This window comes from Hylaeus anthracinus, unplaced genomic scaffold, assembly GCF_026225885.1.
Source record: "Hylaeus anthracinus isolate JK02 unplaced genomic scaffold, UHH_iyHylAnth1.0_haploid 11985, whole genome shotgun sequence".
In the NCBI taxonomy this organism is placed as follows: domain Eukaryota; kingdom Metazoa; phylum Arthropoda; class Insecta; order Hymenoptera; family Colletidae; genus Hylaeus; species Hylaeus anthracinus.
In genome coordinates, this window is record NW_026534333.1 from 5,732,054 (window position 1) to 5,748,166 (window position 16,113).

The 16,113-nt window shown below is 43.5% G+C and overlaps 1 protein-coding gene across 1 annotated transcript; it reads right to left on the reverse strand.

The window, feature by feature from the left end:
- Positions 1–1,936: 1,936 nt before the first annotated feature.
- LOC128886785 (otoferlin-like) lies at positions 1,937–12,326 on the reverse strand. The gene is made up of 17 exons (XM_054141949.1): positions 12,141–12,326; positions 11,295–11,609; positions 8,527–8,661; positions 7,959–8,120; positions 7,565–7,834; positions 7,245–7,479; positions 6,245–6,477; positions 5,896–6,030; positions 5,359–5,503; positions 5,168–5,297; positions 4,766–5,097; positions 4,334–4,545; positions 3,491–3,817; positions 3,119–3,380; positions 2,927–3,033; positions 2,681–2,859; positions 1,937–2,117 (listed from the first exon to the last, which is right to left on the reverse strand). The coding sequence occupies exons 1-17, from the start codon at positions 12,324–12,326 to the stop codon at positions 1,937–1,939; spliced, it is 3,546 nt and encodes a 1,181-aa protein (XP_053997924.1).
- Positions 12,327–16,113: the final 3,787 nt, after the last annotated feature.

Below are 16,113 nucleotides of genomic sequence, written 5' to 3' on the forward strand. Positions count from 1 at the left end.
TCATTTCAACTTTGTACCCAGCCACCTTGGAGGAGTATTTCAAGGTGTCAGGTCTCTGCATATTTGTCCAAGGGTGATTCGAGGCTTCATTTTTTGATTAAACACGTCTATAAACGGAGCTCGAATAACGTTTTTTGCATGATTAAAGAATCCTTGATTCTTTCAGGGTCTAGAATAAAATCGTATATACCGACGTATACCCAAGGCAGCGGTGCTCGTACAATTTATTCAATTAAATGCTATTAATCAATTTAACTTCGTCCTCGACAAGTTCCCTGCTATTGTCAACCATGCTCGCTCGTGACTCACTCGCCCTGCACGATCGATTTCAACTTGGTCGGTGACTTATTTTAATCTAAATTCTCATAAACTCGCGCCGTGATTAAATTTCCCCTTACACCATATTTCCAATTACACCGCACGATATTGAAACTACCCTCGCCGCAAGATGACCTCGTGGCAGGGGCTTTGTTTCAAAATTAATCCGCAAATGCTTCAGGATTTAGCTTTTTGCGCGGCTCCTCGTCTCGACGGGGAATCGCGAGCTGCGGTCTGAGTCGTCGCTATCCGCCAGAGAGGAAGATTAGATTACTTAGAACTGTCCCCTCGAGTTCAGCCGTAAAGAGGTTTATCGCGGCGTGGGCAGACCAGCGGAAGGTTGGGAAGATACGAAAGAAATCCGACGCGTTGGTCGCCGATGTCGTAAAGACGAATCGTTAACGCGAACCGAGTCACGAAACAACCGAGCCGGCATCAAGGAAAGTTCAATAAACTTTCGAATAAAACGCTTGAGTTATTGATCTTCTCGTTACGTCACGTCGCCTGTTTTCCACCTGGTCGACCGCTGGGAATAGAACCGCGGCGTGCACCTGCGTTTTGTATCGCGCTCACGATCCTGAAAAGTACCTCGAATCACGAAGAAACTCCATCTTTCCTTCCGATGCATCTCTACTCGATGACCCATTCCCTTCGAGTTTTTCTAGAGGAACGACGAAGGTCGATCGAACCTAGTGAATTAGGACGCATTGGGTTGACCTGTGTTGACTCCACTTTTCGAAAAATCACAAATTTAAGTCTCAAAGCACTCGGTACAGCCATAACTTTTATATTTCATCGCATTTTTCAACTTTTTCTTTCACGGAGTTAATCGATTCGTGTAACGAACGGCTCATACAATACTATCAGAATTGAAGGTTATAATATTCTACCGAATAACAGACTATCGAGATTCTTTTCACCTGTTCGTGACACATTCCGTTCTCGCCTAGATAATTATCCTCCGCCTTTGCAAAAGAATTTTCTCCTCGGAATAACTAGGATCACGCGAACGGTAAATGCACGTCATCGCGCTGCAAGCGTGAACTTTGTTATAATCTGATTAACTCGCGAACAGCCGGACACAGATTTTATATTTGCTGAAAGGCTTTAAAGCGTGCTCGACGCGATACGAAAAGTGGGACGATGAAGCGGATCCTTGTGGAAGGTCCCGCGAAAGCGCGATGAAAACTCATGGGGCGAATCTCGAGGTGCATTCATTTATCATCTTCGTTTAACGTGTACCGCGAGAGATCTACGAGTATGTTAAAGGTTACAACGAATATTTAATTAAATAAATTACGAGGGAAACCTAGGTGGTACTCGATAGTTCGTCTTCGAGCATTCATCTCGATAGGAATGTCGGACATCGGTGGTTCAGAGCTGTGATAAGCACCGTGGACCATCAATATAGATTTACAATAAGCACCGGCCGTTAATTGGTAAAACGATCGTTAGCCAGGTGACTCCATTGTGTTGTCCTACAATTAACGGCGCCCAAATAGCGTGGGAGTTTCCCTGAAGTGGACCTGAATCGATAATTGATCCGTCGAGCGACCCAATTTCTAATTAACGGCCAACTGCGACGATTTCGGTCCTCGCGATTTCTCGGGCTTCTATCTTAGGCTCCTAGAAGACGCTTGACCATGTAGCCAGGGAAAGCGTATATTCCACATGCGCAAAGCAACACGAACAGCAGGCAAACGAAGAAGCATATTATCCTCCATTTGTAGTAGCGACAGACCACGAATCGACACGCCTTCCAAGGATTTCGAAACCAGGAGAATGAAGTATCCGGTCGGCTGTAAATGACGAAATAGAGCATTTACCTGAATCGTCACAAAATATAATCGCCAATAGATTCAATGGCGTTTACGAATAAGGATTCAACGTGTTGAGGTTACAGATGCACGTTCAATCGTCTAATGGTGCTCGAATGGTGACTAACGGGAGATTTGGTTTAATTACAGCTGGATAGTCAACAACATTAGTCGACAGATACGCTACCTATCGACGGTGCGAATATACCACCGCGATAAGACAACGTTTACATTCGTGTTTGCTGTCTAGTCGTTCTCCGACATGTTCGATACGCGTTAATTATTCAGTTGATTAACACATTCGCGACCGGCAAATGTTTTACGTTTCTAGTACATTTACGTTTCAGTGGTCGCGAATGTGTTAAAATTACCCGTGGCTTTAATTCGGTGACGGTTTAATCCTTTTAGTGATAATGCGCTTCAACGAAGTCGATAATCATTATGTAGTAATGATGACTGTTTACGAAAATATTGTTACGCGCGGATAATTATTGTCTTCAGAAAATATTGATCGCGTTCGTTAATCTGATTACGTTCCTTCGTACTTTGGTGGAGGAAGATCTTGAGGAGGGTTCCTTCCCTTGCCCGCGGGGTGTTCGTCCGCTTCTTCTGCAGTCAATACCGCCATTTCTAGTTCGATTTTCCCCTGAATTTGAACGTGAATCTCCGATATAATTTGATACATTTGTAACGTTAACGAATGTTGTGAAGTTACGTGTACGCACTGCCTGAACGTAGCGCGACGTTCCAATGCTTTGCTGGAAGGGCCACCATGCTTTAATTCGCATTACTTTGAAAAGATCTGTCGTCGGTGCATTAGGATCGAGGATTTTCATAGTGCAGTTCTTCGAATTTCCGCTCCCACGCGGCATCCTGGATAGATCCAACGTCAGAGCTCCTGAAACCACTCGATTAATCTATTCCCCAGGCGCAGTTGTATCCATTAACGATTTGTAATTAACACCTCTATTAGAGTAGTTCGCGTTTACCGAGGAAATCGTCAGGAGAGAAATGATCACTATCCCAAACTTGCAGATGTAATTTGCAGGGCAGTTTGTCCTCGATTTCGCTTCTGGCGAAGACGGATACCTTTCTGCGAACGATCATAACGCGCTCGCCCTTCGAGTACGTGACGCGGAATACGAATCGCCAGTTGAAGTTACCCTCCCCGTTCAGGGAATTGTAATGAACGTCGGTCTTCTGGTAATCGTCGTATAAAATCCAGCTGGAATCGATCCTCGCGTATAACGAAAAATATACAGTTACATTTTTTTTTTTTTTTTAATTTCTAACAAATCAACGAATGCCTTTCGCTGAACCGTGTTCCAGATGAAACTCTAGCTTCAGAGGCCCACGAGTCCTCGACGAAGCCATTTTCGGACATACCCTTTCACGTAAATGTCTGAGCATTTCTCTCCGGTAAGGAATTGGCTATCGACGAGTGGCACATCTTCGGTATTCCAAACGATCACGCGAATTTCATATTCCTCTGGCACTGGCGGACTGATGTCTACCGCCGGTTTCGGAGGTAGCTCGTCGAATTGAAACATATCGACCCAAAGTTCCAGTTTACCCTGAAACATCGATCGGGGATGCATATCGTGTTTCCAGAACAGGCTAGTGAATATTTTGGTAGCTGCAAGAGCGTTCGATTCGTGAACCGGGTTCATGGCATCGCTTTTCTGATAAATCAATTGTTCTCGCGTAGACAGAAATAGCGTTCAGTCGCGAAAACTCTGCATTTCGACGCACATTCTACGACAAGTAATGATAATAATTCTGAAAGTTCGAATCGTAAAATTTTCGATCAGAAGAAAGTTCTACTTAATATTTCCATCGCGTGGAAAATTCTATCTCTTGTACCAGCCACGTGAGATTAGCTTGGCACGTGACGTGTAGACTATTACATCCTGCGCAAAGCAAACAAGAGATTACTTTCCGATCCACCCCTCTTGTATCGGTCTCATATCGCTGGTCAGCATTCAAAAATTCACGCCTCGAAGAAACCGCTCGTCACTCCGCGGGAATTAAATGGGGGCGATTCCAGCGTGGCGAGCAGAATTTACGAGGAAAAAAAATGATAAACTGCCCTTGCTCCGTCAACAGCCGTGATATATCCACGAGCTCAACATTTGACCCTTCGGCTAAATCTCGCATTGGAACCAATCGAATCCATTCGCAAATGAAACCTTTCGTACCCTCGATAGCAACAAAAGCCTTATCCCCCTATTCACGTATTCCGCATTCACCAAATGAACAAAATCATTCTTTTTTATAACCTGCTCCAGACCAGGCTTCGCAGCGTTAAAAAGCGGTCTTCTTTCAACGTGTTCGGGCACCAGGGCGCACCCGCAAATAGGAAAGTCTTGCCACTGATGAAGCACGTTCAATGCCATGCATTCTTCCCTGTCTGAATAGAAATCATCCATCACTGATAAAATGGATTTCGTTCGGACGATGGGATTCCCCTTTAGCTTATCTTCGAACGATTAAGGGAGTAGCCTGGTCTTTCAGCTGAAAAATTGAGGCTTCCTTGTCATTTTCCGTTCCATAGCGAAATAATCGAATGAAAATCTGATATTTCAATCTTGCTAAATGACCAAACTGCACCCTTAATTCGCGAAACAGACCAGCCTCGTCTTTCAGATAGACATCGACGTAACGAAATCTCTTTCGTCCTATTTTCACGTGATCCTCTCTATAGTCCGGCGAAGGTAGATTGTTTCGCTTGCACAGGTTGTCGAGTATCAGTGTCGGTTTCTCGCGATCTCTCCAGTAATTGTAACCCTCGGCATTGTACGTCCTCGAAATGCCGCATGTGGCACGGTGTCCACTGTAGAATCGATTCTCCAGGTCGATTTTAGTTTCCCCTATCAGATCGTCGCTAGAAGTGGCATCGTAGTCCCATACTTGGGCGATCAGCGTGTGATCCTGGGGAAAGGTAGCTTCTATCTCGAAGAGCCTTGAAAAATTTTATTTCCAATATCATTTCGTAGAGAAAAGTTATCGTGGAGAGAACGATGTTTACGTACCGTCCAAACATGGGATTCAGCTGGTTAGGTATATAATTCTTCCTGTCGTTGACGTACGTTTTTCCAAGTTTGATGCACAAATAAGGGTCGGACTTTCCGCTGAGAGGGTCTTTAGGCTGCAAATTGATGCCTGTGGAAAAAATCGATTCGCTCCTGTCGGTTTGTCTTGCACCCGCGTCGATGGAGCTTACCGTTAACGACGTATAGCCGGACGAGAAGTCTGACAGGCTCCGAAGACGGATAATCGTCGCACAAACCATTAACAGCGGGTCGACCGCTTCTCGTTTTGCATGGCAGATTGTCCGGGTGTGGCCAACGATACACGCAGATGCGTCCCTACGAGGAATTTTCATTTTTCATGACTCGAAACTAACGACTCGGCGATTCTATATATAATACCGAGAAGAGCTTAACACCTAGAGTCAAAGGCACTTTAAGCACTTTAGCACCGTAAGCACTTTAAGCAGAAAGGTTGAACAGGCTACTACGACCGCGAACTATCGTTTCTACGAGTAACTCGAAGTAGTGGTTCGGTGCTACCCAGGAAAAACTACAGACAAGAGAAATGGGAAATGGCAGGCGAGCGGGGAATTAGTATCTGAGAGACAAATCAATCGTCGTCCCTTCTTCGCGAAGGTATCGTCTTCGTACGTTAAGTTCGAGAGAGTTGATAACTGAGAATAAAACAAGTGAGAATAATAAGAATGAGAGATAACTCGAGGTAAAACCTTGAACTTCCCAACGTAATTTTCGCTGTCGTAATCAGGATTCTCGGCCTTGCGTCCCTTCCAGAGCTCGAACGTTCTGAGTCGATCCTGAAATCCAGCGAACTGCGGCTGCAACTCCAATTCCCCGTCGTATACCTGTTTTCCGCCCAATGAGACAGCTGAGCTGGTGAAAATGCTCTAAAGCGGAGTACCTTGAACGTCGCGACGAGCTTGCGACCTTGGAGAGTTTCGCTCCCGAGCTGCCTGCTTCTCTCCTCCTGGAAACGTCAACATTTACCGCGGGACCCGTGTCACTTTACATATATCGGATCACTCGCGTGACCGATCCCCTCTCGTCTCTTTCGCCTACCTCCAGGGAAGCGAAATATTTACTCCACCAATCCAGCGACTCGTCTTCGTTCCCGCCTCGAACCTCCATTCTCGTTCGCCTTTTCTTCCTACCCAGGAAACGTGCGAATAGCTTCTTTACGGACAGCAGGATTTTCCGAAGCCTCGAGGACAAATCTTTCCCGGCCATCTTCTTGTAGGGGATCAATTCTCTATTCTCGTCCATCGACGGGTCGTAGTCGATCGGCAGGGACACTTTCAAAGAAGATTTGCAGCGAGTAAGAAGGGAATTTCGTATTTTTGGTACGGGAATCTTTCGATACGGTGGGACGAGCATACAGTCAGGTCAAAAAGTGTTTACACATTATTATAGCTCAAATGTTTTAGTCTCGCATGGCGTTAGTGATATAAATGATTACAGAGGTAAAACTCATTTGAGGTATTTATTGGCAGAGTTTAAACCGGGTTCAACGAACAGCTCATTACTAATCCAACGCGAGTTTATTTCGATCCGCGGGTTAGTTCTGAACAAAAATGGGTAATGTTTTTAGACGTTCCACGAAGGGGGCGAAAAACGATTATTCGTAACGAAAGCGGATATGTGTTCTCGAGAATTTTAATTAACAAAGTTTTCTGTTGCGTGCAGACTGGAATAGGATTTTCCATGGCGTTATTAACTGTTAGAGAGAAAGTTTCAACCCCACGTGCTATGTGCCGTTGAACGACCGAGATCAAATATTTAATAGCTGCCCGTGATGCAGGAAAACGCGTGGGTATGCACAAATATGCGTTTACATGTTACCATTTAAACAACACGATAATTTAATTAAATCAAGCTTAATATTATCATTAATTTTGTCAAGCTCATACCGACGATGAGTATTAAACGAGATACGACTAGATTCTATGCAGTAAACAACGTCTAATATTTTTACTTAAAATATGTTGTTTGAAAAAATTGAAATATATATTTACACCCCGAGATTCTCGTAAAGAATTACTCGCCCCGATTGTAAACTCACAAATGGTGGTGGATTGTTTCTTCGTCCAGGACGGTTTCAAAATCGATTTCGTCTCGTGTATCCGCGCATCGTAATCCTCCTCGGTTATTAGCTGCTCTAGAAAGACGTAAACGCTCGGTATGATGCAAATCCCCGCGTACTTGAAGCAGCCAAATCCCCGCGAATCGTAAGCTTTTATTGTTACAGAGGGGTAGTAAATACTCAGCTCCGGCATATCCTTAGGGAAATTTATAGACTGTAGCAAAATACTCAAGTGTAGCGTCGATAGTAAGAGAATAGTGGCAATAAAATAGATTGATTTTAGACGCGTCGATCGTTACCAAGTCGACGAGGATGTGCGGTTCCACGAAGTTGCCAAATTTCTTGGCGTTCTCCATTACCTCCGACTTGACATCGACGCCCGCGCACTCTATTATAATTCGAGGTTTAAGCACAGGCAAGTAATTTATCTTCTTCATGTCCCGCACACCCCAAAATATAACTTCGAGCCTGTAACTCGCCATTTTCGGCCTGATGTCCTCCGGTATGTTGTATACCACGTCCAGCAACGAAGAACTAATAGTCCTGTCGACTGTTTCGTCGTCTTCAACCTAAGCAACGCGTGGAAAACAAGAGATATACTCAAAAGTGAATCCACAAAAATAGCGACGTAAGATGTACGAGAGCCTATAGCCCGTTCCAACTCTGACATCGATGTATGTCGCCTGCTCTCACCTCGATGAGCTCAAATGCAGCGAGTATGGAGCCGCTGCAATCCCTTTGCGATTTAAATTTGTACCACTTAAGTTTCGGAGGGAAATCAGGCGGCGAGTAAGTTTCCGCTGCGAGTTTAACTAATGGAATGGCTGTGCATCTTCCACAGAACTCCTTGGTGCCCTGTGAATTTCGATTCGCGGGCGCTAGAACATGAACTGGTTCACGAACTACTCCGAGATTAGGCATTAGGTGTAATTAAACGTGTCTCTGAACAATTCGAGCACGGAAATGAGAGTGTACATGCGGTTGAACATTCTAAGAGGATGGTGAATGTTACGAATTTTATTCGTTGGCGAGTAACACTTCATGTGTCACTTCATTATTTCACCAGTCGCATAACAATTGTAACATTACTGACGATTATTTTTTGCCTATTGTTCTTATTAATTTTATATACCGTTAGATGAAAGGTACATCGCATTTCTCAACATTTTTTTTTATGGAGTTAATCGATTTATGGAATGAACAACTCAATCATTGTTACTTCCTTGTATAGCAGCTTAATGAGAGGTTAGAAGTTACTCACGCATATGTCTTGGTCGAAAGCTTGCAGGACCACGTTGGGTGGGTGTAGTTTAATGTACTCTTTCGTCCCGTGCACGGTTCTCGGCGGCAGGATCAGAGTTTGATCCCAGAAAGGATCGAGAGTCTGTTTAATAACCTGAAAATGCGGGTTGGTTGAAATCCACTTTGGTAATATTCAGGAATTAGTTCAAATCCCCTGAAGTAATATTCAGCGACCTTAGAAATCTGTGGCTTCAGGTGCATCCGAAGGGGTTTGCCTGCAGCCAGTAGATACGCGAATTTATAGCGTACGAGTGTTGTTTGAATAGTTCATTCGCATTAAGATAAGGAATCTTCTCGAATCACGTAATTCGATGCGTTACATTACGATACTCTTGACGGAACAAAAAAACATATCCAGAATTTGGGAGTAATCGATTAAACGAATAAATCAGAAACGGTGCCAGACCACGCGAGACTGTCATACCATTTCTCAACGATATTTGTGTTTAGAACTCGGAAGCCTAGCTCGTCCATTTTCACTTCGAAACAAACATGAATTTCCTCTAATATTTGTTTCAGGTAGTCCATAAGTTTAACTTTCGAGAGACTCGAGTATTTTCGGAGAAACGTTTGAGTCGCCATTAATGGCGCCCTAAATTTGTATAAATCGTTAGATAAAGTAGGTTGGTACAACATCTCGTGGGAGTTTATTCACGAGTAGCGAGTTTCCGCGAAAACTGACTCGGGAGTAATAATAACATAACTTCGCGCACTTGCCAGCAAACGTGGGTGAATTATCGACACATGAAACTGAAACTTACTCTGGTCGTAGCCGTGTAACCATGAAATGCAACACGTACGAACGGATCCAATAAGCCGGATGCATCCATCCCAGGATCAAAGCGACCTTGGAATATGTGAGCGCGTAATTGGAATGCCTGCAATGCAAAATACGGTGACACGACGAGCCCGCACTGTTTCCATCAAAATGATACCAGTTGGGTTTAGGCGCAGTTTCTGTCCACGTCCAAATGTCAACGATACGCAACCCGGTTTCATTAACGTTTACGAAAAACAGAAAAAAGAAAAAAATTTTTTTACCAAAGGTCGTCGTCGGCGATGTTAAGGGTTCGAGTACCAAGGCTACCTATATTAATTACGTGGGGAGCATTGCTAGTGACGTTAACGACCCCAATAATTGCTCATAATGCCTCACAAATTGATGTTAATGGTTTCGACATTCCAAAAATTGGCGATATTGGGGTTTCTGCGAATCGAGGGTTATCATCGTTGGTATTAACGATCGGAGCTATTACTACTAATGAGTTTGAACAACAGACCTAGGTACTTACTACGCCTTGCATACTCTTAATCCTATCAGACCTGAATTTTTTTTTCTCGTACTAACGTAATTTTATTTTTAGGGTTAACTTCGACTAAAATTAGCATGGACAAAATAGAAAAAAAATCGTAATAGTGTAGTTTCCGAGGAAAACTGGTCTTATTAGATTTCGTGTCCTGAATTGTGGACGCTCGGTCTGAAAGGGTTAATGTAATCGTACCAACCGCTCTAAATAATCAGTTTCCCCAACAGACACCACGACTCAGAGGAACAACTTGAAAAAAGAACACGCCTCGTCCTGAATCGCTCCAATTCCGTCATTAATTAAAACCGTACCGTCAAGAAGCAAGAGTAGCGGAAGCTGACCTTGCTCCAAAAATTCAATTGAGAGATTCACGTAATACCGTGGACCGAGTGTACTCCAGGTATTTCGGGAACACGTCGACGCTTCTTTCATGGTCCACCTGGTATCCAGGAGGTATGGAGGACCAACACGCACCAACGTACTCAGCGTTCCCAAGCCACAGGAAAAGCTCCAGCTTGCAGGCAGCGTAATCAGCTTCGTTGTCGTCCCGCGGATGCCTCATGAAGACGTCCACCTTTTGACCGCACTTTCTGCCTCGCTCTGTCTCCTCCTCGGAATAAATTATTTCTTCTGCCAGCAATCGCGTGCATGCCACGCGCTTCGAACCGGCTATCATCCAAATGAAAACGTCCGGGAGACCATGCTGCGGCTGGTAAATTCGTAATAAACGCGCGCCCTCCCTTGGGACGAGCTTCCGTCGAGGCAATAAAAAATGCTCGTGGTCGAATATTTGATCCTTGTTAAAGTATAGTGGTGTAGTCCCAACGAGTACTTTATTATTATTGCAAACACTATTCCCTCTTAGGGATTCTCATTCGTCGTATTTAACACGTTGATCGCCGCGTCACCGAGAAATGGGCCAACGTGTTAAAAAACGATAATGGCAACCAGTTCCCTTTCATGGAATTTGTAATTTCCGAGAAACCTTCGCCGCGACGCACTCTTTTCCGATTCCCATTTGGAAAATTTTTCCGAAGTGCAAGAAAAGGTAGAAACTCCTTCGACTTCGTTCCCCTTTTCATCTCGTAAATCACGTTCTTAGACACACTCGGGAGGAAAGGAAACGAGGGAAGTTTGCACAATTTAAGGGCTTTTCTACCTTCCCAGGACGATCTTGGATGAGACTCGGAACACAGCTTTTCGAAATTAAATATGCTTCACTCGGTAAATGTTCTGCGAAAATTTACCAAGAGAAACGAGGGCTTTGAAAGTCTTTCAGAGTTTGCTGCTGAGCTTTATCTTTCATTGTAAGTATCTCGGTGACAGAGTTGGGCTTTTAATTTCTGTCTAAATTTATCTGTTTCGATACTTTCGCAAATTATAAAAAGACTTTGGCTGAAATCATGAAAACTGGACTCACGTCTTCCTTCAGCTTTTTCATCCTGCCGAGATACTTGTACGCGTGTGTCATGGCGATCCTCATGTACCGATTGTTGACAAGCTCCCCGTTGATCTTGATCATTTTCAGGATGTCCTCGATCTCATCCCTGCACAGGTTTACACGATGTCGATCGAGCTTTGTAGTGCCTCCTTCTTCGTCGTATCTGCCAGCGTCCAGCACATGCAAATAATGGATGCAGTAGCTCTTAAGCTCACGGATCGTTTCGTTGTACAGCTTGTAAGCCTTCGCGTCCTCCAACGCCATCAGACCCTCCAGTTGTTCCAACTTCTGCTCCTGTCGCGAATTAAAATTGTTTCAGAGCAGGTCGCTTCAATTTGGAAGCAAACTTTCTCTCGTTTCTCGTACACCGATGATATTCGAGGACGTATGAAACATTTCTTTGACACCGACTGGAAGTTTGCTGGACAAGCAGCAATCTTAACGACGTTTTCCAATTTTAAAGTGGCGATGTTGTTGAATTTTCAGCGACTGGGGACTTACACCCTCTAAGTTTCTTATTAAAATTTCACGAACCTCCTTTGCGAGACTTTTAGTCTGTAATTGTCAGGTAGTTACGAGTTTCCATGAAGTTGGAGTGGAAATTGAAGAGAGACAGGAGTAAACAATTACTCCTCTTCGATAATTGAGCGCAAACTCGGATCAACTATTTTTATCGCTTTGAGGCATAAAAATGATTATCTCAAACGAGCTATCTACAATCTTAAGTCTTGGACGTTCATTGTTTGGATGTTCATTAAGAATTTCTGCCCAGCTAAGTGTAAAGAAAACAGCGCATCGATGAGTAATGGAATAATAAGTGCTCACGAGGAATTCAGCCATGAAAGTCAGACTGTTGCTATTGTGCATCCTCCACTCGAGGTTCGGCCACCAGGACTTGACGTGCAAGCACGGTTTTCTCGAGCCAAGTGGCAGATAATTGTATTTGCCATCCAGCGATCCGGTCAGCCGCGGCGTGGTACCGCTCTCGAATTCCGGCCTGCGCTCAAGCATCCGGTTTCCTGTTGAAAATTAATCAGATTTCAAGGGTAGCGTCCGCTTTGAGCTCCCGAGTGTATTAACTATTTCGCTACTTAGGACGATTAAAGTCGTCTTTCGTCAAATGAACCGTCAACACGAATTCGAATTTCATATTTTCCGTTTCTTATTTCTTTTAACCTTAACGTTAATAACCAAACAGATCACGCTTGCTTGATAACCGGAGTAGCCGGGTATCCCTAGCGTTCTATTCTAGTATATTAAATAATGCAGCGATAATTTTTCGTCTATACTTTCCCAAATCTTTTTTATTTTTATTTCCTAGAAATCGGAGTAAACGGCCAGAATGTAATCGTCTAATGGTATAAGATGACAACACTCTCGAAAAATTAATAAATGGCGTGGGTCAATGGGTCGAAGAAAGTATTACGAGAATCCAATACCGTGGATGCTGTCCTCGAAGCACTGACTGTGCGGGAATTGTCTGTTGCCGGCGTTCCCGATGCTAACCTCGAAACTTATCGATTTCGTCCAAAATTTTCGTCGATCGATCAAGCTCACATCGTAAAGCACCGTGACCAGGTAGTATTCTTCCGTTGACCATAGACGTTCCTTTCGAAGAAAGAATGCTCGAGTCAATTTCTTAGTAATTTTCATTACTATCTGCATTTTTCTACCTCGAGAAACACTGTCTTAAACTGCTTTGTTATCACTTTGTATTAACTACCCACTGACAGTAAAAATGCTGCGTCAGCTCGACATTAAATTTTTCACATTAACCCCACAGCCATGAGTTCACATTGGACACCAATCTTTATTAGTTATTAATGTTTCATGGTACATTTTTATCGAGATTTAGATCTGCGCTTGTTGAGAGGAAACAATATCGTGTACGGGAGCGCGTCTGACCATAAACGATCCGTTACTACTCGCCGATCCACGCAGTGTCATATCGAGCCACAAGCGAAAGACAATGAAAGTAAAAGATACGATGAATGAAAACTCCACTGTATCTGGTCACTCTGTACCCCGAGAATGATAAAAAAAATATTACCAAAACCCAAAAGTAATTTCCTGCTCTTGCGAACCATTTTATTCTCAATTTTATCCACCGCGACAGACAAAGACAAATTTGCTTTAGCAAAAGAACGCCGAATCTTTGTGGAACGACCCAATAACACAGGAAGTCGATATAGGGAATTCCGTTGGAAAAGAAAAGCAATAGATATACCTCGATGATAGGAGCAGTGTGCTCCGTTTCGGCGCCGATTCCGGACGGCGCTTCTGGGTCATCCATTTCCGTTTTTAGGGAGAGAAGGACTCGCCCGCGATATAAGGGAAGGGCCGACGAGCACTTGCCGAAACAGCTGTTCCTCTCCGAGAAGCTGCAGCCATAAAAGTGAAGGAACGAGGGCCCGAATGTCGGCAGGAAACCTTATAAAGTTGACAAGGCAATACGTCAGAATACTTTATATTTCGCAGCTTCTCTCGAGAGAGACGAATGTCCGTCTCGAATGACTCTTTATCGTTTCTTGTCACGTCACAAGGGCAATTTCTTCCTCGGAGATTATCGTTAAGTAATGATACCTTATTTATAAAATGTTGGTATTTTATCAAGTAGCCTGACTTGTCAAGGTTATCAAGAAGTTAAAAAAATTTTGATAGGATTATAGTCTAGCTAGCTGTGCTTCCACGTGACTAGAAAAATAAAAAGCGCGACTCACACTCTATTAGGTCGAAGCGACGTTACTCGCTCAAACCGTGGCAGAGTTATTCGTCTGAGAACGATAAAATTTCAAATACAAACAGAACAGAAACGGTTAATCAACGTTTCGTTTGCAGCTGGTTATTTGAGTTTCGTTTAAATCGCGGTTCGTTCTTTTTATTTTTCCGTCTCTTTCATCGGCTGCTCCCGTTTCGTCGCTGTTTTTCCACTAATTTTTCGTGTTTGCGTTGTTCGACAACTTTCCTCCGCGCATCGACAAATAACGAGGAAAATGTTATACCCTGGCTTTCGATTTAAATATACCATACACGAGCTATACAAAACATATTCCAACGTACAATTGAATTAAAAATATATAATCTTCTTGGTTTTTGCACTGCGAATAATAACGGTAATGTTATAGCATTCGACGGCATACTTTATAGCTAACCGTACTCTCCAGAGTTTGATATCCTGCTCATATCGAGGATGTAAGAAGCCACGACGCACGTTCGACAGCTGTTGATACGATGCTTTATGGCGATCCGGACGCGTTGGGATAGCGATGGAAACATTTCCTTGAACGTAATTTTCTCGTTAAATCTCGGCCCGTAAGTCTGCCACGCCTCGCTCGTCGAACCCTGCGAACGTTCACAGTAATTACCAACTGCATACGCGTGTAATTTCAATTAGATCAACGCGAGGACTGTTTACGTTGCGATCGCGTATATCAGGTGGTTCGCGGATACGTAATTTACTAAGTAAGTTACTTGCCAAGTAAATTACTCGTGAGACCGAATAAGCAGAGTTTAATCAAGAGAAGAAGCTGGTTATTTTGCGCACCATATAAATTAATAGAAGACATTGATCTCTCACTATTGGTATTATAAAATTATCTCAAAAAGCCAGCTAGGAAATTCTCCCCGGGAGCCACGTATGTTCTCTTCGTTTTATTTATCGGCTAACGTACTTTCATTCCAGCGAACGATATCTGCACGTACGGATTGATGTTTTCAAAATCGTTTTTCATGCACACGCTGCTCATGTCTGGCAGGCCATCCGCCCGGTAAACCGTAAAAACGTAGCGCGCCCGTTGCCTAAACGGTAGGAACTCCCCACCGACTGGTAGCAAGAGGTTTCTGTAAATGTTCGATACTCACTAAATCTTTGAAATGCACGATTTAAAAGTAAAATAAAATTACACAAAATTTCTACACGAAGAGAAAGATATTGTACAGTTTGAATTCCAAGGCCTCGAAAAGGTCATTGACACTACTGAATCCTCAATTTCCCATACTTGATGCCTCTGGCGGTTGTGTCAGGGAAAGGATTTTTTCAGTTGTCGGACCTCAGAGATGACGAACTATGTAGCTACAGTACTCTTGGCCGTCCTACACGGAACTACTCTCATTGGCCAGAGAATCGATTCCGGGACACGCGACAGGGAACACTGTGTAACGCTAAAATGGATGTTGGAACGCGGAGGACATTTTCCGTCCCAGCGTATGCGAGGGCGCAATATGTATGCAGATGAACCGTTACGCCACGAAATTACGAGGGAATAAGTGAAAAATTTGTGGCCACGGCGAACCAGAGGAACATCGGGGAGGATTGAGAACGAATTACATACGCGACTCGTGATGGAAGTTTTAATGCGTTTTTAATGGGATTTATTAAACTCACAGGCGGTTGAATAAGATTGCATAGAATTAATCAGCGAGGAATCGCGCAAGCTGGTTTATTCATTGACGGATTTAGGTAACTTAAAACGCGAACGTTTTTAAAATTTGTATAGAACGTGATGTATTATGCGGAAATTGATCCATAAAGACGTAAACGTTATTCAGAAAATGAAATTTTAAAACGAGTTTTTAAAGTTTCGATTTTATACGTCTTCGTTTTAAGTTAATAAAGTATAAAATACCCTTCGATGTCGTCCTCGCCCTCAGTCTCAGGATACACTTTCAGCTTCTCCCCTTTTACATTAATTGCGATGTTGCACTTAACGTATCCCGTGGGTCCCGAAGCGATATCCTTTGGGTTCGTCAACATCGCCCACTTGTGATAGTATTGACGATCTGTTCCAGAAAATTTGCA